At 65.8% G+C, this 19,819-nt stretch overlaps 2 protein-coding genes across 6 annotated transcripts in view; both read right to left on the reverse strand.

Annotated features, from left to right (window-relative positions):
- Nucleotides 1-301: 301 nt before the first annotated feature.
- Nucleotides 302-17,158, reverse strand: MTSS2 (MTSS I-BAR domain containing 2). Of its 3 annotated transcripts, none has more exons than XM_059667498.1 (14): nucleotides 16,855-17,157; nucleotides 12,186-12,247; nucleotides 12,021-12,094; nucleotides 11,137-11,221; nucleotides 10,967-11,058; nucleotides 10,804-10,878; nucleotides 9,465-9,622; nucleotides 8,736-8,843; nucleotides 7,690-7,787; nucleotides 5,884-6,010; nucleotides 4,169-4,243; nucleotides 3,750-3,920; nucleotides 3,409-3,574; nucleotides 302-3,333 (listed from the first exon to the last, which is right to left on the reverse strand). In XM_059667498.1, exons 1-14 carry the CDS (start codon nucleotides 16,921-16,923, stop codon nucleotides 2,570-2,572), a joined length of 2,124 nt encoding a protein of 707 aa, XP_059523481.1. In that variant the 5' UTR covers nucleotides 16,924-17,157; the 3' UTR covers nucleotides 302-2,569. The 3 variants fall into 3 exon arrangements, with proteins under 3 accessions (XP_059523481.1, XP_059523479.1, XP_059523480.1); XM_059667496.1 differs by having other exon boundaries at nucleotides 5,884-6,106; XM_059667497.1 differs by lacking the exon at nucleotides 4,169-4,243 and having other exon boundaries at nucleotides 5,884-6,106; nucleotides 16,855-17,158.
- A 1,255-nt stretch (nucleotides 17,159-18,413) lies between these two features.
- The window catches only part of VAC14 (VAC14 component of PIKFYVE complex), a 94,399-nt gene continuing 92,993 nt past the window's right edge, over nucleotides 18,414-19,819 (reverse strand). For 2 of the 3 annotated variants that reach the window (XM_059667495.1, XM_059667494.1), the window contains exon 19: nucleotides 18,414-19,008. In XM_059667495.1, the coding sequence (XP_059523478.1) occupies nucleotides 18,846-19,008 (163 nt within the window). In that variant the 3' untranslated portion in view covers nucleotides 18,414-18,845. The remainder of the gene's footprint in view (nucleotides 19,009-19,819) is intronic. The other variant, XR_009448884.1, reaches the window with a different exon arrangement.

A 19,819-nucleotide genomic window follows, 5' to 3' on the forward strand; every position in this document is an offset into this window, starting at 1 on the left:
GGGGGGGGGGGCTAGAAAGGCGGGCATTTGAGTGACTGAGCTCCTTCCAGCCCTGCCCCAGGGGGCTGGCCCTGCAGTGCCCTAGGCCTCCCTCCCTCTGGCTGCCGGACGACAGCCCCCGGCAGGGGTGGAGCTGGAGCCTGCGAAGGTGTAGGTCCCGGCACAGGCACAGCCCCGGCCACTCCTGCCCCTGCTGCCCGGAGCCCCGCCCGCAGGCTGGGGTCCAGGTAGGAAGGGGCGGGTGCAGGGGTGCGGTGGGCAGGTGAGCGGGTGGGAAGGCAGGAAGCCAGGCAGGCCGGTGTGAATTACAGTACAACTTTATTAATACTGGGGTCTTCACAGTGCATTGTTACTTGTAGCCGTGACTATTAAATCGGGGGCAGGGTGGCTGGAGGGCGAGGAGTGGAGAGGACAATTTATTCGAAACCAAAACCGACAGGAAAGAAAGGAGACGGTTCAGATGGGATGAGGCGAGGGGAGGAAGGCCGAGTGGGAGGCGGGAGGGAGGCCTGGGGGGGAAATAAATTAAAAGAAGGAACAAGTTAACAACAGCACCAGAAAAGTTACTTCGGTCAAAAGACTTGGAAAAGAATGTCTCTGTACAAAATGAGAAATAAAACGAACGTGAAGTCCCCCAACCGAGTCTGTGCGGCGGGCAGCTGGCTCCGCCCCGGGCGGTCACTGAGCGGACAGGCGGTCGGTCGGTCGGGGTGAGTTATGTACAGCCCCGGGCTGGCCGGGAGGGAGGGGGACGGGCAAGGCGGGGCTCACCCTCCCTGAACCTCCAAAGCCACCCCCTCCCCCCAGGAGGCAAGTTCTTCCTCGGGGGCAGTGGTTCTCACCTTCCTCAGGCCGCGGCCCTTTAACACGGCTCCTCATGTTGTGGTGAACCCCAGCCATAACTGTCATGTTGCTACTGTTATGAACCGTCATGGAAATATCTGATATGCAGGGTGGTCTTAGGCGACCCCTGTGAAAGGGTCGTTCGACCGCCAAAGGGGTCGCGACCCACGGGTTGAGAACCGCTGCTCTAGGGGCACAAGGACCCAGCCACGCCCACTGCTCCGCACCCTGCTCCCCTCACACATCCTGTATCCCACTCCCAGGCCCAGCCGGACGCAGCTGAGGGCGGGGGCGGTGTCGCCCGCCCCAGGGCCACCCAGACTGGCCGCCTGCCCTCCAGTCCTCGGGCCCCCTTCACCCCGGGCCCTTAAGGGGCCCGAGGCGGGTCCCTGGGGTTGGCCCAGACACTCAGCAAGCTTGTGCTGACCTAGCGACTTACAGGTTCCTTCTCCATCGTCCCCGGAGCCGGGGCTCCATCCACTCGGAGGTGCCCTTGGTTCCCTGCCCCACCTGGATCCCAGCACAGGAACCGCCAAGACCTCCGGCTGGCAGACTCTGACCAGCCCTGTCCCTCCAGACCAGGTAGCGCTGACCTACCCAGGAGGCCCCTGTGTGGGCCTGCACCCGCGCCCAGCTCTGCGGGCCTCAGGGAGCCCTCCTGCTGGAGGCTCCTGCATTTGCCTTGGAGTTGGCACAGCTTGGTGCATGGAGGGTGAGGGATGCGTCCTGGGCTGGCGTCTCCTCTGGCAACAGAGAGTCAAAGCCAATCTTCCCGGACGTCCCCCAGCCCTGCCCGGCCAGAGGACCCCACCCCCGACCAGCGGGCGCCCCTGACTGGGCTCCAGGCTGGAGAGAACAGCTCTCCCTTGGCTTTGGGGGAGCCGATCGGTCCTCCTCCTCCTGCCACGGCCCCCAGGCCACTGTGGCCCCTGTCCCTCAGGCACTCATGGACACACCCTGTATTGTCCACCCTGTCCCCACACACAGTCCTTGTCCAGTCAGCTCCACTTTATTATACTCACGAAGTCACTCCCAAAGGTGCCCGCAGCTGTGAGCACAGTGCCACCCGCATTAGTCCTGATGTGCCCCATCGAGAGGATGGGGCTGGCCCCATCGCCCAGAGCCTCAGACCCCTTCCCTGCCCCCAGCCCCTCCAGGTGGGCTCCCTGCATTCCCTCCTGGAGACTTGGGCCCTAGCCCCTCCCCCCCATGGCGGGCTGGCCCCCCAACTTCACTTGCCCCCGAGACCACCAGCCACTCAGCTCACCTTTTCAGTCACATCTGTTACCTTAGCTACTTGGGCACCGGCCCCTACAGCCTCCCTGATGGGGAGGGGGGGGGGGCAGGGCTCAGTTCTGAAAGGCCAGAGGCACTGCTGGCCAGGTCAGCTCGGCTGTGGCACTGCCAGCCCAGCCCAGGCCACGGGCGGGGGGAGCCGCGCGGGGCTCACGGAGATGGGGAGGCAGGGCCTGGGGGAGGAGGTGGAGGGACAGGGGAGGCAAGGAGAGTATAAAACAGGCTCCACATCCAGGTCCAGGCCTGCAGCTCCAGGGCAGCGATGTCTGCTGAGAAGTCGCCGTCTGTGTAAATGCCGAGTCCTAGCTAGGTGTCTCTTTCCACGAAGTGGCTTTGCCTTGTGACTGGAGAGGAAAAAACGCGGCCTGGCTCTGCCCTCTCCTGGCTGGGCGGCGGCCTCGCGCTGGGCCAGAAGGCGGAGGGGGCGCCATCACAAGATGCGGGGCGCCGACCTGTCGTTGGTGACCGTCCTGCGGAGCCGCACCCCCCGCCGGATGGCCACCAGCATGTCCTCGGCGGGCGCGTCGCCGGCGGCGGCCGGGGGCGGGGCGGGCGTCTCCTCCGTGGGGGTGGCCGACAGGGCGGTGGGGAAGGGGAACTGGCCCTCGCCCAGGGCGTGGGCGCCCGCCACCAGCTCGCCGAGCTTCTCCACCAGGCTGTGCCGGTTGGCGGCCAGCTGCTGCTGCTCCTCGTCCTCGGGCCCCGGCCCGGGGTAGCCGGCGGGCTCGGGGGCCGGGCTGGCCCAGGCCGTGTTGGGCAGGCTCAGCCTCTTGGGGGAGGCCTTCGCCAGGTCCGGCGCCAGGGGCGAGGCGGCCTCGTCGCCGTAGAAGACGCACTCCTCGCTGCCCGCCCGTGTGGGCCCCGCGTAGCCGGGGGAGTCGGGCACCGTGGGCGTCTTCACGGGGACGATGGGCGGCCTGATGGGGATGGGGCCGGCGCTGGACAGGGCGCGGCGCACGGCGGGCTTCGTGGAGGGCGTGCGGCGGATGGTGGCCACGCCGGGGGGTGCGCCCGAGGCGGCGGGCAGCCCGGCGGTGGGCAGGCCGGCCGTGGAGGCCGGGCGCTTGGTCTGGAGCAGGCGGCGGTAGTTCTGGGCGATGTTGCTGTTGCGAGGGATGGTGGACGACTTGTCGAACTCGGGCGGGCCCTCGCCGTCGGCGTCCCCGTTCACGGAGTAGCAGTCGTAGTCGGAGCCTGGGGGCACGGGAGGCAGTGGGCCAGGGCCAGGGGGCCGCCGGCCCGGGCGCCCGCCCCAGCCCCGGGGCCTACCTTGGGAGGGGATGGTGTCCTCCGAGCAGGAGGGCGTGGTGGTCTGCGTGCTGTAGCCGCTGGAGTACTGCAGCGAGTCCCGGCTGCTCTTCTGATGCTCCAGGCTCAGGCCGCGCGTCAGCACCATGGCCAGGTCGCTGGCCGCCGGGGACACCTCCTCACCGTGCTGGGAGGTAAGACTGCAGGCTGAGCCTCGCTCCCCAGCGGCCCCCCTCAGCCTGGACTCCAGGGAGCGACCACCAGGGGTAGGGCCGGCACCGAGACCCAGCGCCCGGCCGCCTGGCACTGGCCCGGGAGTGAAGGTGGGGCCCGGCTGGGATGCCCAGGGAGCTGCCGCCTACCTTGGCTGCAATGGTGGCCGGGGACATGCGGGGTCGGGGCGCTTCCTCTCCGCCGGGGCCCAGGCTGCCCCCGCCGGCCGGGCCTGGCTCCGTGTCTCTCAGGAGCTCCACGCGGTCCTTCCTCCGCTGCAGGGTGGAGGGCTGCTCGTGGGGGCCGGCCTTGGCCCAGTCCTGCAGGGCAGGGCAGGCGGGTCAGGGGGACCCTCGCTGTAGTGGAGGTTCGGGGTTTCCGGCCCAACTGGGGCCTCAGGCTCCCAATCACGGACAAAGTGTGGCGGGCGCTGTGAGCCCTCGGTCCCGCCAGGCGCAGGCGAACAGATCCCAGGAGGGAAGATGTGAGTGTACGGGGAGGGGCTGCGTGCACCACCGCTGGGTGGACCAGGGCCCTCCCTGCCCGGGAGCAGGTGGGGAGCACTGACCGAGGTGGGGGAGCCGCACTCGCTCACGGACTGGCAGGTCTCCGAGGCCTCGGAGGACGCGGAGCTGGAGGACTTCTGCCATGCAGAGGCGGGCGGGCGGGCAGGTGGGGAGGCCAGAGGAGAGGAGAGAACAGAGCTGGTCATGGCGGCATGCAGCGGGGGTCCCACCAGCACCCGCCTGGCCACACGCACCCGCAGCGGACGCAGCACCAGAGCGCACACCTCAGCTCTGACCTCCCAGCACCCGGCCCATTTTGAGAATGAGTGACGGGCCTGCAGCTGACGGCCTGGGTGTGTGGGCAAGGGGCAGAGAGACGGGGTGGCAGCAGGGGTCTGGTGTGAGCAGCTGGCTGGTGGTGTCGGTTTTCTGAGAAGGGCCGGCCTGGGGCGGGCGGGGTCCAGAGTCCCCTCGGGCACCTGTTCAGCGGAGCTGCCTGTGAGGCGGCCACTCACGGCGGCCACTGTGTTTACAAGTCGGGGGTTTGGGAGACCTCGGGGTTGGAGCCACAAATGCAGCAGCCGTGGGAGAGAATGAGGGGCGCTAGAGGAAAGGCCGGGGCCCCCAGGCCGCCAGTCCAGCGGCTGGAAGAGGAAGACCCAGCAGAGGAGGGCGAGGAGAGCCGCTGGTGAAGGGAGGAGACAAGCAGGTGACACCGCAGAGCCCCTGGGAAGCGGGGTTGGCTGGGCCGGTGGTGGGGGCGCAGGGGCAGCGTGGAGACTAGAGCGCTGTCAGTAGAATGTGGGAGCAGGCGTCCACGTGGGAGGCCCCAACTCAAAAAGGAATGAGGAAAATACAGGCACGGTGGACACGGGCTGGGGCTCCCCAGGGCAGAGGCTCAGTGAGGATTAAAAAAAAAAAAAAAAAGACGAGGAAAACTCAGTGGAAAAACTCAGCACTTAGTCATGAAAAGAACCCAAAACAAAACGGACCACACTTAAATGGAATGGAAAGGACCGTCCTTCCTCCGCTGAAGAGTAGCCGTAAAAACACTGCTCCTTTCTGCCTTGGCCGGGTAGCTCAGAGCATCGTGCCAGGAGCCCAAGGTTGTGGGTTCGATCCCCGGTCAGGGCACATACAAGACGCAATCAATGACTGCACGAGTAAGTGGGACAACAAATCTGTTTTTCTCTCTCAAGTCAATAAAGTATTTTAAAAATATGGATGTTTTTCTCGGGTTGGGAGTGAATGGGAAATGGGGTAGAGATGGGCAGCGTAGACAACTCTTTTGAGAAGTTCTGCTGTGAAGGAGACCTGGCAGGAGGAGGGGTTGGGGGGGGGGGCAAGGGAGGGCCTTTAGGATGACACTAGAGCTTGTCTGTGTGATGACAGGAAGGAGCCGACACAGGGAGGGTGTCAGTGCCAGGGGGACAGCCTTGGGCAGGAGAGCAGAGGTGAGTGCTGAGCCCAAGTGGAAGCCGGGCATGTGGCCTGACCTCCCGTAGTCCGTCTCACGGAGGCGGCAGGAACGGAGCCCACGCCAGGCTCAGGTTTAGAGGGAGCTGGCTCGCTGCACACCCAGCTCCCAGGGCCGCAAGCCTCCTGCTGACACTGCTGGGGCCATGTGGCTGCTCCAAGACACCCCCCCCCCCCCATCCCCTTAGAGCCTCGAGGCAGTGAACTCAGTCTGTCCCCGGTGTGGTGGCCCTGCACGCAAATAGCCTGAGGCTGCCATGAGGCCAGTGTGCCCATCCCAGGGGCCCGGACACCCCCTCACCTGGCTGGTGATGTCTGAAGGCATGGGTGAGGGAGGCTTGGAGTAGGCGGCATCCTGGGAGACGAAGCCAGAGTCGTGGGAGGAGATGCTGGAGAGGCGGGCGGTGGCGGTGGCTGGCTGCGCCAGGCTGCGGTAGCGACAGGTGGAACTGGGTGAGTATGTTTGGGCACCCCCAGGCCACGGGGCTCCGCCACCCTTGGCACTGCCACTGCTGCTGGGGGCGCTGGGGGAGTGAACGGGGGGACAGCAGCCAGACAGGGAGACACGGGGGTGTGTGTGGGAGGGAAGGTGAAAGACGAGGGTGGGGAGACAGGTGAGGGGCAAAGGAAGGAAAAGACAATGTTAGACTACAAGGTCCTGAGACCCAGGTACCAGGGGAGCTGGGTTCTGGGACTGTGGGACAGGGTGGGCCTGGGCAGAGGACAGCACCAAACACCCCCGGTCAGGGCACATACGCCATCAGGGCACGCGGGCGGGGGCGGCGATCTCTCTGCCTCCTATGCTGCCATTACAACAGTAGGCCTTAGGCCAGCGGTTCTCCACCTTCCTAACGCCGCGACCCTTTAATACAGTTCCTCGTGTTGTGGTGACCCCCAACCATAACATTAATTTCGTTGCTACTTCATAACTGTCATTTTGCTACTGTTATGAATCGTAATGTAAATATCTGATATGCAGGATGTATTTTCATTGTTACAAATTGAACATAATGAAAGCATAGTGATCAATCACAAAAACAGTGTGTAATTATATGTGTGTTTTCCGATGGTCTTAGGTGACCCTGTGAAAGGGTTGTTCGACCCTCAGGTTGAGAACCGCTGCCTTAGGCTAACAAGGAAACTGAGTCGCCAGGCGCCAGCCGCGCTAGAATCAGACACAGGTCTGATCATTCCACACTGTCCTCTCAGTCTGACTGCCGTCAAACCCTAACTGGATTTGTGGGGATGGTCTGTGTGGGTCCTGGACCCACCACTGCCTCGTCCCCTCCGCCCGAGGGTGCCCAGCCCTGCCGCTCACATCCTCTGCGCCCACTGCACCCCCGGGGGATGAGGGCTTCCCGAGTGTGACCCCGACGCACCCCCCCCCGCCTCTGGTCAGGGGTGTCCCTGCGATCAGCACTCCCTCCTGTGATGCCCCCACCCGGGTCCAGTATACCTGGCCCGAGGGGGTGCTGGGGCAAGGGTGCCTGGCACAGGGGGCTCCCCCAGAATGAGAAACTTGCTCTGTGCTCACTGCTTCCCACCCAAGGAGCCTTGATCCTTACACATCTTCTCCAAGTCCTGCCCTAGGGCCCGGCAATTAAGTGAGGCCGGGCTGGGGTTCGGGCCGTGGCGGCTGCCCATGCACCGGCTCTCGGGAGCCAGCCGGCCGGAGCGTCTGTCAGCCGGCGGCCTCCGCACGCGCTCCCAGAAGCCACCACGCCTCTCCCCAACCTGAGATTCTTGCGATTCCCCCAGCCTGTGCCAGGCCTGGCAGTTGATGGTTACCTGCTGAGACTCTGGGTCTTAGGTCTCGGTTTCCCCTTCTGGGAAATGGGGACAACCCCAACCCAACACAGTGTGTTAGGATTCAGTAAGGAAAATGCATGGAGCACGGAGCACGGCCCCAGGCACGGGGTTGCTGCTCCAGAAATGTAGCTGCTCCCGCACAAACCCTCCCGCTGACCCCGCCAGCCCTGTGCCGAGGGTGTACTCTCCCTCTCCACCTGCAAATCCCTCAGTGACACAGGAACTGGGAACTGTGGGCCCTGCAGCAACTCTTGCTGCAGGTTTGGTGGGAGCCTCCCCGTGCCTGCCCCCCACTGACCTGCACATGCTGGACTTGCGGGAGCTGGAGCTGCCGGGAGACGAGGGGGGGGTCTGGTAGGACCAGCTGTAGTCCGAGCCCTTCAGGTCTTTGATCACCTGGACAGAGACAGGGATGGAGGTCATGGCCGTATCATTTCCTGGGGTCCCCCAGAGGGCTGGTAGGCCCAGGGCCCCCCTCCTCTCTTCTCAATTGAGAACCCGGCCCCAGCAGGAGACCCTGGGAGTTTGAAGCCCCCCGAAGCCCCCCTAGCCCTTTCCTAATAGAAGCTCCTCACGTGGGGTGGGAGGGATGCGGGGGGATGCCTGGGAGATTCCGCTGTCTCTCAGGGACGCTGCCCAGGGGCCGGGCTCAGTTCACAGACACACACACACACACACGCGCGCGCGCACACACACGTACACACACACGCACATGCATGCACACACACACGCACACGTATACACACACACACACACACACACACACACACGGTCAGCTCTGAGCCCGGCCAGGCCGGGCTGGGCTACGGGAGAAACAGGGCCCCTGAGGACGCGCTGTCGCTGGTAGGGGAGCCAGGTGAGAGTGCCCATGAAGGACACCAGGGGGTTCGAATCCCGGCTCTGCTGTGCCCCTCAGGCAAGCTGTAGACTCTCTGGGCCTCCGATCCCTCGTCTTGGAGGGTGATGCCCTGATGGCCTGGAAAGTGCTCAGCAGTGCTGGGCATCGAGTGCCCAGGAAGGGCAACGCCACGGGGCTGCCCGGGGGCTGACCTGGTGCAGTGGGAGCATGGAGGGGGGGTGAGGCGGGCAGGGGCAGGGCCAAGCCCCATGAACCCGGGGCTTCTGTCCATCTGCACGCAGTCTGAGCCCCTACTGGGTCCTGGGGTGCATCACCCCTCACCTGGGCAGGTGCCCCTGGATGCCCCACAGTGGGTGTCAGGTCATGTCTGGTCCTTTGTCCTCAGCAGTGTCCCCTAAATGCTGTCCCCCTTCCTCCTCTACTGTCCCCAACCAAGGGCAGGCCACCCCCCTGCCCACCCTTCCCGTGCCCAGGCCCGGCCATACCTGCTCGCTGGCAGGGGGCAGCTTGTGGGGCTCTGCCGTCAGCACCACCAGGTCGTCGATGATGCCCTGCAGGTGGGTGATCTCTCCCAGCATGGTCAGCTCGCCGTTCTGAGGACGCAGTGAGTCAGGGCCGCTGGCACTGCCCGTGCCTGCCCACCTGGGGGACCGGCCTCACCTGGCCCCTCCCCTCTCCCCCCTCCCCCACAGCCAGTGCTGCCGGGGCTGCAGGAGGCCGGGCCTGCACAGCCGGGGGCTGGCGTGACTGTCTGCCAGACCACATCGGCGATGAGGAGCTGAGACAGGCCTTTGGGTAGGAGTGTTCAGCACTGGACACACCAGCGAGGGACCACCGAGACTGGCCTTTCTCCAAGGTCAAGGGGTCAGCCCTGGGCCTGGCCCAGCCTGCTGACACCAAGTCACCAAAAAGAACTCATGGCCAGGAGGTCACAGTTCGATTCCCGGTCCGGGCACATGCCCGGGTTGCGGGCTCGGTCCCCAGTAGGGGGTGTGTAGGAAGCAGCTGATCAGTGATTCTCTCATCACTGTTTCTCTCTCTCTCTCCCTCTCTCTTCCGCTGTGAAATCAATAAAAATATATTAAAAAAGAAAAGACGGGCGCATGCCCGGTAGTTCCCAGATCCTGATTCTTGGATGTGGGGTTGGCAGCACCCAGGGGACCCCAGCCAGGCCCGGTGTGGGAGGCCTTACAGCCCGCCGCCCCGGGACCCACCACCACAGGCTGCAGGAAGGCGATGAAGGTGCAGAAGCGGCCGCGCTCCTCGATCAGGGCCCGGCGCACCGCCTGCTTCTCCGTCTCCTCCAGCAGCAGGTACATGTCGTTGACGTCCTGCAGGGCGCTGTCCAGCTGGGGCTGCAGGTCGCCTTTCCCTGGAGGGTGGGGAGGAGAGGCCGTGCTGGGGACCCGGCCCGCTCGCTGCGTCCATGGCTCAGGCCCCGTGGTGGTGTCCCTGGCTGGGGCTGGGCACTGCCGTGGGGGCCAGGGACCCGGGGAGGGCAGTCAGGACTCTGGGACGTGTAGAGGGACTGGTCCCCAGAGCAGGCAAAGGAGACAGACAGACAGACACATACACAGGAAAGACACCAAAGCTGCCAAGCCACCCAGGCCCTGGGGTGGGCAGAGACCTGGGCAGTGCCAGGGCCGCCCTTGGAACAGCTGTGCTCAGGGGGCCCCGAGGAGACCTCCACCCCCCAGGACGCTCACTGCCTGCAGGATGGCACCCTCTCGCCTCCTGGGGTACTGGAGGGGGTGGGGGTGGAAACAGAGCAAAGTAGAGCATGGGGCTCAGCTGTCCTCCAGGCCCTGGCCAGGAGAGCAGGGGAGAGGGGTGTCTCCATGTGGGCCCCCACTCAGCTCAGGGAGCAACGCACAGGACAGCAATGGCGACACCGAGAAGCAGAGAGAGGCGAGAGGATGATGTAGAGGAGCAATGAGACAGGAAGTGGGGGGGTGACAGGTAAGAACTCTGGGTGGCGGGCGGGCGGGCGGGGGCAAGGCAGACAAGGCCTGTGCCCCCCACCCAGGGCGGCCCAACCCCTCTTGACCTGGCAGACTGACCCAGCAGAGGCCACAGGGCCCCCGGGGAACTGTGCCCCAGGCCCCTCCCTCGTTAGGCCGTTAGGCCGACCTCCTCGGCCGGGAGAAGCTCTTTCCAATGGCCCTGAGCTGGGGAGACAGACAAATGCGACAAGGACGGGAGAAGCAGCTGGAGAGATGGACAGTTGACTTACCAAGTAGCTCTACAGGAAGATGTGGAAGGAAGAGGAGAGACAGAGAAAGAGCATGTGTGAAAGACAGCCAATGGGCAGAGCCACGCGGGGGCGGGGGCACCTGGGCTGGTGGAGCCTCCTGCCACCTCCTGAGAGGGGAGGTTGGGGCCTGGTCTGGGTGCAGGGAGGCTCCCTCTGTCCCACCCAACAGGTCGGAGGGTCCTGTGTCCAGGGTAGGGTCCCTCTGGCCAGGATGATGCCCTGGGACACCCCAGAGGGCAGTGGGGTCCAGGGAGTGGGGCCCCGGGGGGCTGTGCCTGGATGGGCAGCTCTGGCTCTACCTTTGCGCGCTTTCTTCTGCAGCTTCAGCGTGTCTGACGACTTCTTCTTGATCTCGTGCCGGGCCCGTTTGTACTCTGCAGGTGATGAGAGGAGAGCTGTGCTGGGTCCCTGCAGGGTGGGGGCGGGCACCCGGCCAGGCCCCAGCCCCAGCCCCAGCCCCACCTTTCGCGTGGTCCTTGTCCAGCTGGTTGACCGACTTCTTCCAGTCCTCGATGCGCTCCTGCAGCGGGTTGATGAGGCTCTCCAGCAGGGCGCTGCGGACACGGGGTGCAGGTCAGGGCCAGCAGGGGTGTCTCCTGCCACACCCCTGCCCGCCCGCGGCGCCCACTCACTTGGTGAACTGCCGCAGCTTGGTCTCGATGCTGCGGTGGCGCATGCACATGCGCGTGAGCGCCGAGCCGATGTCCCGGGTGGCCCCTGCGAGGCAAGCGCGTGGCATGGGAAAGGGCCATCGGGACCGCTGCACTCCCGGCCTCGGCCACGAGGGGGCGCGCTGGCCCCGCGAAGGCCAGGCCGTGTCCCGCCCATCCCACAGTCCTGCGGGTCCTGTTCCCGGTCCCGTGGCGGAATGATCATTCCCCAGTAGCTACCGAGCCCCACCACGGCCCTGCCCATGCCGGCCACGCCAGCCTTCTGCAGCTGCAGGTGCTCTTGTGGTCAGGGGCCCTTCACTCGGCTGGGAGAGGTCAGAACCAAAGACGGCCCAAGAGCCAGCCCAAGTCCCCTCCCCCTACCAGGAACCACCCCCAGGGGTGCCCAGATGCAGGTGTGAGTGCGCCAGCCCCAGCCCAGTGCCTTGGTTCTCACCACCTGAAGGAACAGGGGACCCAGGTCCCCGCTCCTCAGACCAGAAAGTAAAGGAGACGCAGAGCCAACAGGAAGGCTCGCCTGCCCCGTGCCCTCTGAGGGCAATGAGGGGTGATAAGTCCGTCCTCAGACTCACTGAGCAGAAGGGTGAACGCCTGTGGCTGAGGGGCCAAAGGGGCGCCCCCCAGCAAGAACGGAGGCCCCTGTGGCCCCCCTGTCCCCGTCTCCCACTCCTGCTTGCAGCCTCTAGTGACGAGAGGCTCCCTTTCTCAACAGCCAGGCCCTTCCGCGAGGGAGCAGAGCTCAAGATCCCGACCCTGGGCCCGGTGTCCTCTCCCTGGCTCACAGTCCAGCCTCTGAGCCTAACCCCCCCCCCCCCGCCCCGACCTCCAGCCGCGCCCCTCCCCACCTCGGGTGTTGGTGGCCATATCAGCCACTTTCTGGAAGGCGTCCAGGAAGGCCACAGCAGCCAGCACAGTGGTCCTGGGGAGGTGGACAGTGGAGGGTGCGCTGTGAGGTGTACTCACTTCCCCTGCCCCCCCCCCCCAAGTCGGGGTGCCCTCAGTGGCCTCACCTTAGCTGGGAGTGCAGCTTGGTGGCCTTGGAGTTGAAGTCCTCCCAGATGGGGTAGGAGCTCTGCGGGCAGATGGGGAGGGAGTGAGATGCCACAGGGCTGCAGGCTCCCTGCCCCGGGAGAGGGAGGCCCCTGGGTCCTGGCTGCTGGGACGGAGGACCCAGGACAGAGCCCGGAGCAGGAGGGAGTCCTGGCCCTGGAACAGATGCCTCTGTGCCCCCCTCCTCCCTGACAACCAGGAAGCTGGGCCTCCTGCCTACAGGCACATCCTCCCTCCAGGGAGGTGAAAGCAGTAGACGGCAGGTCCTGTGTCCCTGGGGCTCCCCCGGGCCTGGCGGGGGACTGGGGCTGAGCCGCCTGAGGGGCACCATGTTGCCCCGGATGTGGCCCTGGCTGCTCCCCATGGCACCGGACAGAGGCACCGTGTGGGGGGCAGGGCTCCAGGTCTCTACTGGGGCCCCTGAGGGCGCTACTCTGGGCCCTGGAAGCTGCTGCCAGCCCTGCCAGCACCCATCCCGGCCAGCAGCAGTGGCTCTCAGGCCGGGGAGGGTGTGACAGCCGCAGGGCCCGGCCAGCCTGGCCGGGACAGCCAGGCCCTGGGCTGAATGGGGCCTTGTGCGGCCAACAGAGCCACCTTTCTCCACCCCCGGCTCCCCTCCCTCCCCTCCTGGGGACACAGTGTGGCCTTTATCCCAGCCTGGCCCAAAGCTCCAAGTTGGGGGGGGGGGGTTCCCAGTAGGGAGGCCAGGCTCCTGGCGACCGAGCTGTCCAGTCTCATCAAGGGGCTCTTCCGGCTGACGTGCTTCCCATGGCCGCTGGGTCCTGGCCCAGCAGAGCCCCAGCCCCAAGGGTCTCCAACCCTCCCTTCTGTGTGGGATGAGGCGCTGTGGCTGATCCCCAGGAAAAAGGGAAGGCAGAGACCCTGCCCCGGCTCCCAGGGATGGCCTCTTCACCGAGGACAGCCTGCAGGGGTGGACAGGAGACAGGGCGGCCTCTGGGAGCCTCAGAAACTCCCTCCCCTCCCAGCCCAGCCCAACCAGTGCCCAGGGAAAGCAAATATTTGAGAAGTTCACACAGGCTGGAGCTGGAGGGGGAGGGGGAGGCTGTGGGTGGGCTGTCACCACTGGGCACAGCTCAGGGGAAAGGGTCCTCCCTGGCAGGCCGAGGAGCTGACCCTCCCCTTGGCACCCCCAGGGGTCTTCTGAAGGGTGGCACCCCCTACCATCCCCACCCCTCCAGCCCCGAACGAAGCCTTGCTGAGATGACACCTCCAGGGAGGAAAGACGATGCGAGGAGGTGGGGGTGTGTGGGGGGGGAGTGCAGCGGTCCAGAGGCAGCCCTCCTGGCCGCCAGGAAACCTCTGCAGGCCCCTGGGCAGCCCGAGAGAGCAAGGGACTAGGTGAAACCCGGCAGAGAGAAGTCCGTCCTCCCTACAAGGCCGAGGCCCATCCCGACAGCTTCGACCCAGCCAGGCTCACTCCACCTCGGACCTTCCCAGCCTCGCTCTCGCGTGCAGAGGGGACAAGACGGGGCGTGGGAGGCCAGGCACAGTTGCTCCTCAGCAGCTGGACCGAGGACTCCACCCCCACTGGAGGACCCCCGAGACGAGGATTTGAGGGCCGGAGCAGCCAGTGCCCCAGGAGCGTGTCCTCAGGCTTCCCTGGGCCCACGCCTGGCTGCAGGCTTTAAGACGCTGGGATGTTCTCACTAGTGAGTGTGATCGCGTGCTTGCGATGCGCGGAGCCCTGTCACCGTGGGATCGCATCGAACCCTCCCACCGGCCCTGTGAAATGAATACTGACCGCCCCGATTCTAGAGATGAGAGGTTAGACTGGCCCGAGGCTGCCGAGAGGCAGTCAGGATCCGATCCCTGTCGGACGGGTCCCTGCGGTCAAGGCAGAGGCTGCGGGGAGATGAACCTCTGGGCATCAGGGTGGGGAGAGGGCAGGGACTGCAGGGATGGGAGGGACCCCGCTCTGCCTCCCGCACAGTGGGCGGCTGCTCAGGACGGGGAAGGTGCCGCGCTTGTCACCAGAGGTGTCCAAGTGGGAGGGATGAGACCCACGAGGAGGCTGCCGGGGACCTGGCCCTCTGGGTGCTGGACGTGGTCCTAGCGTTGGCTGTGCAGGTGAGCGACCCAGGCTACAACCCCCGAGAGAGGGTTTTCCAGGTGACCCTGGGCCAGGGACCCCTCTCTGAGCCTCAGCCTCCTCACCTGTAAGATCAGGATGGGAAGTAGACCTCCTTCCGGGGTCAGTGTAGAGCAAAGTGTAGAGCAAGCATGTCAAACTCGTGGTCTGTCCAGCCACGAGTTTGACATGGCTGGAGAGACTCGAGGAGGCACTGCCTGGAAAGCACTTAGCATGCGCCAACACCTAGTGAGTGCTCAGGGAATGCTGGCTAACAGGCGCATGGGATCCCTGCCTCCCTGCCAGGAGCCCAGCCAGGGCTCTGGTCTGGGTGACACTCACCAAAAGTTACGACCCCGCTTTCTGGATGGGCCAGTGCTGGGAGGAGGCCCCATGCACTCGGCTGAAGGTGCTGCCCGGGCAGGTGGGGACGGAGCGGAGCCCAGGTACTGAGCCCAGTCCTGCCATTTTAGGCAAGTCCCCGCCCCTCTCTGGGCTTCAGTGGGCTTCCTGGCACCAAGTGGGCATCTGAGCTGAGTCCAATGAGGCACAGCCAGCGGGGAAAGCGCCTGAGGGCCCCCTCCCCACCCTTGAGTGGGTGCCCGCCTCCACACCCTTCCAGCTCCAGGTACTGCTCGGGGAGCCCTTCCCTCCGGCCCTCAAGCCAAGGTGTGGGCCTTCAGAAGGGCCAGGGCGGGCTGTTGGGGGGCCAGTGGAGAAGCCTCATGGGGCAAGGTCATCCTCTTGACATGGCCACCCTCTGTGGAAGAGCCAGAAGCTGTCCCCTAAAGCCAGGTGATGGGCCTCCAGGTGGCCCAGTCTCCTGCCCTGTCCCTGGCCGGAACATATGCATGTGTCACAGGCAGGGGAACATCTGTGCTTGGCATCACCCCAGGTGAAACCTCTCCCGCTTTGCCTCCACGTCAGAAAATCCTGCCTGAATCTCTAGCTATAACCTGGGCCCGTTTGCTTCTGTCCTGTCCCCAAGTGCCTTGCAAATACCCTGGAGAGGGGAGAGGCAGTCCTACCGCTCTTCTCGGAGCAAGAGCTGCTGCTCTCTGCAGTGTTTTAGAGAGGCTGCCGGCAGGAGGAGGGTGTCGGCCCTGGGAGTGGCTGGGGGGGAGGGTGGTCCGGGCTGCCCGGCCCCAGAAGGAGATCCTGGTGCCAGGGCTGTGATGCCCACAGGGCAGGAGGAGCTGCTGAAGGCAGAGAGAGGCCAGCACTCTTCCGGGCCAGAAGGGCTGAGGTAGACGGTCTTCGGGGAAGCACCCCATATGGGGGTGGGGGCACCTCCATGCTGCCTGCCCATGGTCCCAGGCCAGGGGGCTTCAGGCCTCTTGTGGGGAGCAGGTCTCTGGCAGCACGGGAGCCCCTGGCATGCCTGTCACCCCCACCTCCGGAGGGCCTGCCTGAGCACAGCCGGCCGGCTGCACCTCCGTGAGTGGTGTTTCCTCCTGGGCCTGTGATGTCACCTGGAGCTGTGTGGTGTGCTTGGAAGTGTGAAAGGCTGGGAGGGTGGGGGCTCTCAGAGTTCCCGTGGGAACCCAGTTCTTTCTCCTTCCCCACCCCAAAGGAGAAGGGCGGGAACAGCTCCTGACCCCATCCCGCCACTGGAGCTGGCCCTCCTCTCCGCCTGTCGGCCGAGCCAGCCCTGCCACCCCGCCTCTTTGGGGAAGGATGCCCCTGGCCTCCTAGATGGACAAAGAGGGGTGAGGTCAGGGACAGTGTCGAGCTGTCTCCTAAATGACCTTGAGTCATTCCCCGGCCTCAGTTTCCCCGCCTGGTGAGCCAATGGTGGGCCCGGAGCGGTGCCTGCTCCAGCCTGACCTTGGGCAATCATGGGGAGGGGCTGGGGCTGAGGCCCGGGTGGAAGTAGGGTACGGAAAGCCCTCCCTTGGGGTTGCTCTGCCAATCCCAACCTTCTCTGCTCCTCCTCCCACGGTAAGGACAGAGGCCTTGGTACGCAGGGACACTCAGCCTGGGAACCTTGGAGTTCTAAAGCTTGTTTTGGGGGTCCGGGTCCGGGCGGGGGGTGACAGTTGCAGGGTCGGCACAGAGGCCAAGGCCGGTGGGGAAGGAGTTAACGGCTCTCCGCTTTATTATTTTCCCCGCTTTGGTGGTGACAGCATGGACCGGGCTTCAAGGCCGGCCTTTGAGGTATGGGGGGGCCAGGGTGGTGGTAGGGGGCGGAGGCCGGAGAGACCCAGACCGGCTAAAGGTCCGCAGAGGCACCCCAGGAGCCAGACCTAATTCATGGTGTGAAGGTCTGGGGCGCAGGGAGCCCGGGTGCGCGCAGGCTCCGCGGGCGAACCCCTGGGGGCGCTGCGCTTTGGGTGACCCAGAGCATGGACCCTGGGGACCACAGACACCCCGACACACGAGCACCCACACCCCCAGGCAGGCGGCCGGGGACCCGGGCGCACGGCAGACGCAGGCCAGCCAAGGACACACAGACCCCGCGGCGCACAGACACAGCGGGCCACGGCGGCCGCCGCCGCCGCGCGCCCCCAAGGGGACCCCGCGCCCGCGCGCCCCGTTACCTTCATGTCGTTGACGATGGCCTGGAAGAGCCCGCCCAGGGCGCCGCACTCCTTCTCCGCCGTCTCCATGCTCAGGCCGGGCGGCGGGGCGCAGGCGGGGCGCGGGCAGCCGGCGGGAGAGCCGGGCCGCGGCGGGCGCTCGCTCCGGGCCCGGCCGGGCCTGCCGCCTCGGGGCGCGCTCAGCGGCCGGCAGCGCCGCGCTCGGGGGTCGCGGGCCGCCGCGGGGCGGCGCAGGCCATGGCGCGCGGGGCTGGCGGCGGCCGGGGGGCGCGGCGCGGGCAGCTGGCGGCGCAGCCTCGGCGCGGGGACTGAGGCGGCGGTAACCGGAGCCGCCGCGGCGCGGGCGTCACGTGGGCGCGGCGAGGGGGACGCGGGGGGCGGGGCGGGGGGGGGGTGGAGGGTCGCGGCGGGAGGGGCTGTGGGAACCGCCGGGCGGGCGCAGGCCCGTTCGCCGCCAGGCACCGCGGCTTTGAAATCCGAGCCTAGCGCGGCCAGACTGGTCGGGCGAGCGGGCGGCGGCGCGGGCGCCAACGCGGGTCGGGGGGCGGCGCTGGGGCGGGGCCTGCCGGCTGCCCGCCCCCCGTGGAGGGGCTCACGCGGCCTTGCAGCCCGAGGTCTTGGGCCTGGGGCCTCCCGGGCTCAGCCGCCCCGCGGAGGGCTGGGGTCCCCTGGGAGCACCCCGAGGTCGGCCACAGCGCGCACAGCACGAAGTGTCCCGAGGGCCGCCTGCCCCGGGCGCTCCATCCCAGGCGGAGGAGTTCGGACCCTGCTCCACCAGTTCTTTGGCTCCTGCTCCAAGTGGCGCGGGTGCCACCCTGATGGGGTGCCTGGCGGTTGGGGGTAGCAGTGACCTGGTCCGCTGGCAACCCTTCTTGGGTGGTGGGACCGTGTTGGTCCAGTAGGGTGGAAGTGGGCCGCGTCATACACCCTGACCCTGGAGACTCCAGCAGTGAAACCCACGGCCAGAGACGCTGCTCTGGGAAAAGCTCCTTCGCTCCACCCCGCCCACGGGTCCTGAGAGCCACTTAAGGGCCCTTGGGCCAATCAGAGGCTCCCAAAGTGTGAGGCCAAGGGCCTACAGGTGCGGCTAGGTGAGGCTCATTTAGCCCAATCCAGGGGAAGCTTCACCTGGGCACGTCCTCCCTCCTTGCACCGTCTGGCCCTCCTCCCCATCCCAGTGAGCCGCAGTTCTGCAGTGCGCATGCCCTTTCATTCAGACACTCCGGGGGTGCGCTCAGTCCATGTGACCAGTGGGGACGTGTCCCATGGTCCCTGGGCAATCAGGATGGAAGTCAGAGCAGGTGCCTGGGAGGGGTTTCCGGGTTCCAGGCCGGCCAGTGCTTGGTGCTTTCTGGGAAGTAGGGGCAGTTCCTAGAGGTGAGCTGGGTCCCCCAAGGCCCACACCTGTCAAGGGAGCGTGTAGTAACCAGACTCCCGGCGAAGCTAGCCCTCCTGGGGGCCACCATGAGCCCTGTCTCCAGGATAGGTGCAAGGTCCTGGGGCAGCTGCAGCATCAGGCAGGGGCAGGCGCCAGTGGGAAGGAGCAGGCAGGCACAAGCTGTGGGTTTCCTGTCATTTCTTTATTGGGGCAGAGAATGCATCATTCACACGGACCTCTGTGCTGGCCCCTATGTGCACACAGCTCCGTATACACACATCGCATGAGGCCAGGGCTCTGGTGGGCCGGGAGGTCCAGCTCTTTCACAGAGGGTGCTAGAAAGAGACCATTCCAGAGGATAGGTGGCGTCTGAGGCTGTGGCCCCAACCTGGTCGGAAGCCAGCTCTATCTGAATGCTGGGCAGCGCAGGGGGCCAGGGGCTGGGTGGAGAGAGGAGTTCGGGTAGACAGCGCAGCCTCACCCCACTCCCATCCCTGGGCTGTGGCAGGGCCAGCCCTGCTCCCGAGGCAGGTCCGCAGGCTCGGTGGGAAGGGGCCTGAAGATCCCAGTGCTCCACGGGACCACTCCTGGGCCCTTCTCCCCGCCAGGCCTGTCAGAGGACAACCCTGCGGTCCGGGTGATCCCCGCGCCCACTCCGCTGGTGCCTCACTTCCAGGTGTTTCTTCTGGACCTTCTCAAAGTGCTGCAGCAGCTCTGCATAGTCGATGCTGGCGGAGTCCGTTTTCTGCGACTTGGGGGCTGCCTTCAGACTGTCTCTGGGGAGAGGGAGCAGAAGGGCGCAGCGTCAATGTCCTGGCACACGTGCTGCTGGAGGGAGGCAGCTCCAGACACAGGAGGGCAGGGCCACAGGTGGTGGAACTCCACGGCGGGGAGTTGGCTGCTTCGGGCCCAGCACCCCTTCCCCAACAGCCCCAAAGAGGTGAGGAGCCCGTGAGCTTCCCCTCCCCGGCAGTTGGAGAGACCAGTCAACACTGCGGCTTGGATATGGCCTCCAGCCTGTGGGCTGGCAACAGCGCCCAGGGCAGGCATCGCATTGGGAAGCATTTCCTGTTTACGAGTGGCTCCCTTTGGGGTGACAGCCAGGGCCTGCAGCCAGCCAGGAAGCCAGCTGGGGCCTGGAACAGGGTCAGGGATGGGGGAGGAGGCCGCTGGCCCTTTCTCTGGGGCAGGGCTAGGGCCAGCAGGGAGGCTGAAGGGTCTGTACTGGGCCCTCAATTGGCAGGACACATTTTTGAGTGTTGGGACCCAGAAGCCTGCAGGCAGTCCCTGTCCCTGGGGAAGCTGGTTTCATCGCTGGGCATGCCCATGGCTCCTACCACTCCTGTTGCTACCACCCTCCCCAGCTGCTTGGTACAGCAGCACAAGTTGTGCACTGCACACTTACAATGTGCGTGGTACTCCCTACAGTTGTGCAAACTAGTAGCCCTGCTGCCCCTTCAAACCAGTGTTTAGCTTGCCCTTGGGGACTAGATCCCCTCAGGCCCGTCCCATTCGCCATCCCTGCAGTCCCGGGATAGACTCTGCTCTCCTTCACGGACCGCACTGGCCTGGGGGCAGATCTGTGTG

This window comes from Myotis daubentonii, chromosome 15 (assembly GCF_963259705.1).
Source record: "Myotis daubentonii chromosome 15, mMyoDau2.1, whole genome shotgun sequence".
Lineage (NCBI taxonomy): Eukaryota > Metazoa > Chordata > Mammalia > Chiroptera > Vespertilionidae > Myotis > Myotis daubentonii.

Coding starts and splice junctions, on each gene's coding strand:
- MTSS2 (XM_059667496.1), bottom strand. CDS start 16,923: ATGGAGACGGCGGAGAAGGAGTGCGGCGCCCTGGGCGGGCTCTTCCAG. Junction 7,788..8,735: donor TGCCCCCTGCCAGCGAGCAG/GTATGGCCGGGC, acceptor GTCTCTGTCCAG/GTGATCAAAGACCTGAAGGG. Junction 3,334..3,408: donor GGACACCATCCCCTCCCAAG/GTAGGCCCCGGG, acceptor CCGTGCCCCCAG/GCTCCGACTACGACTGCTAC.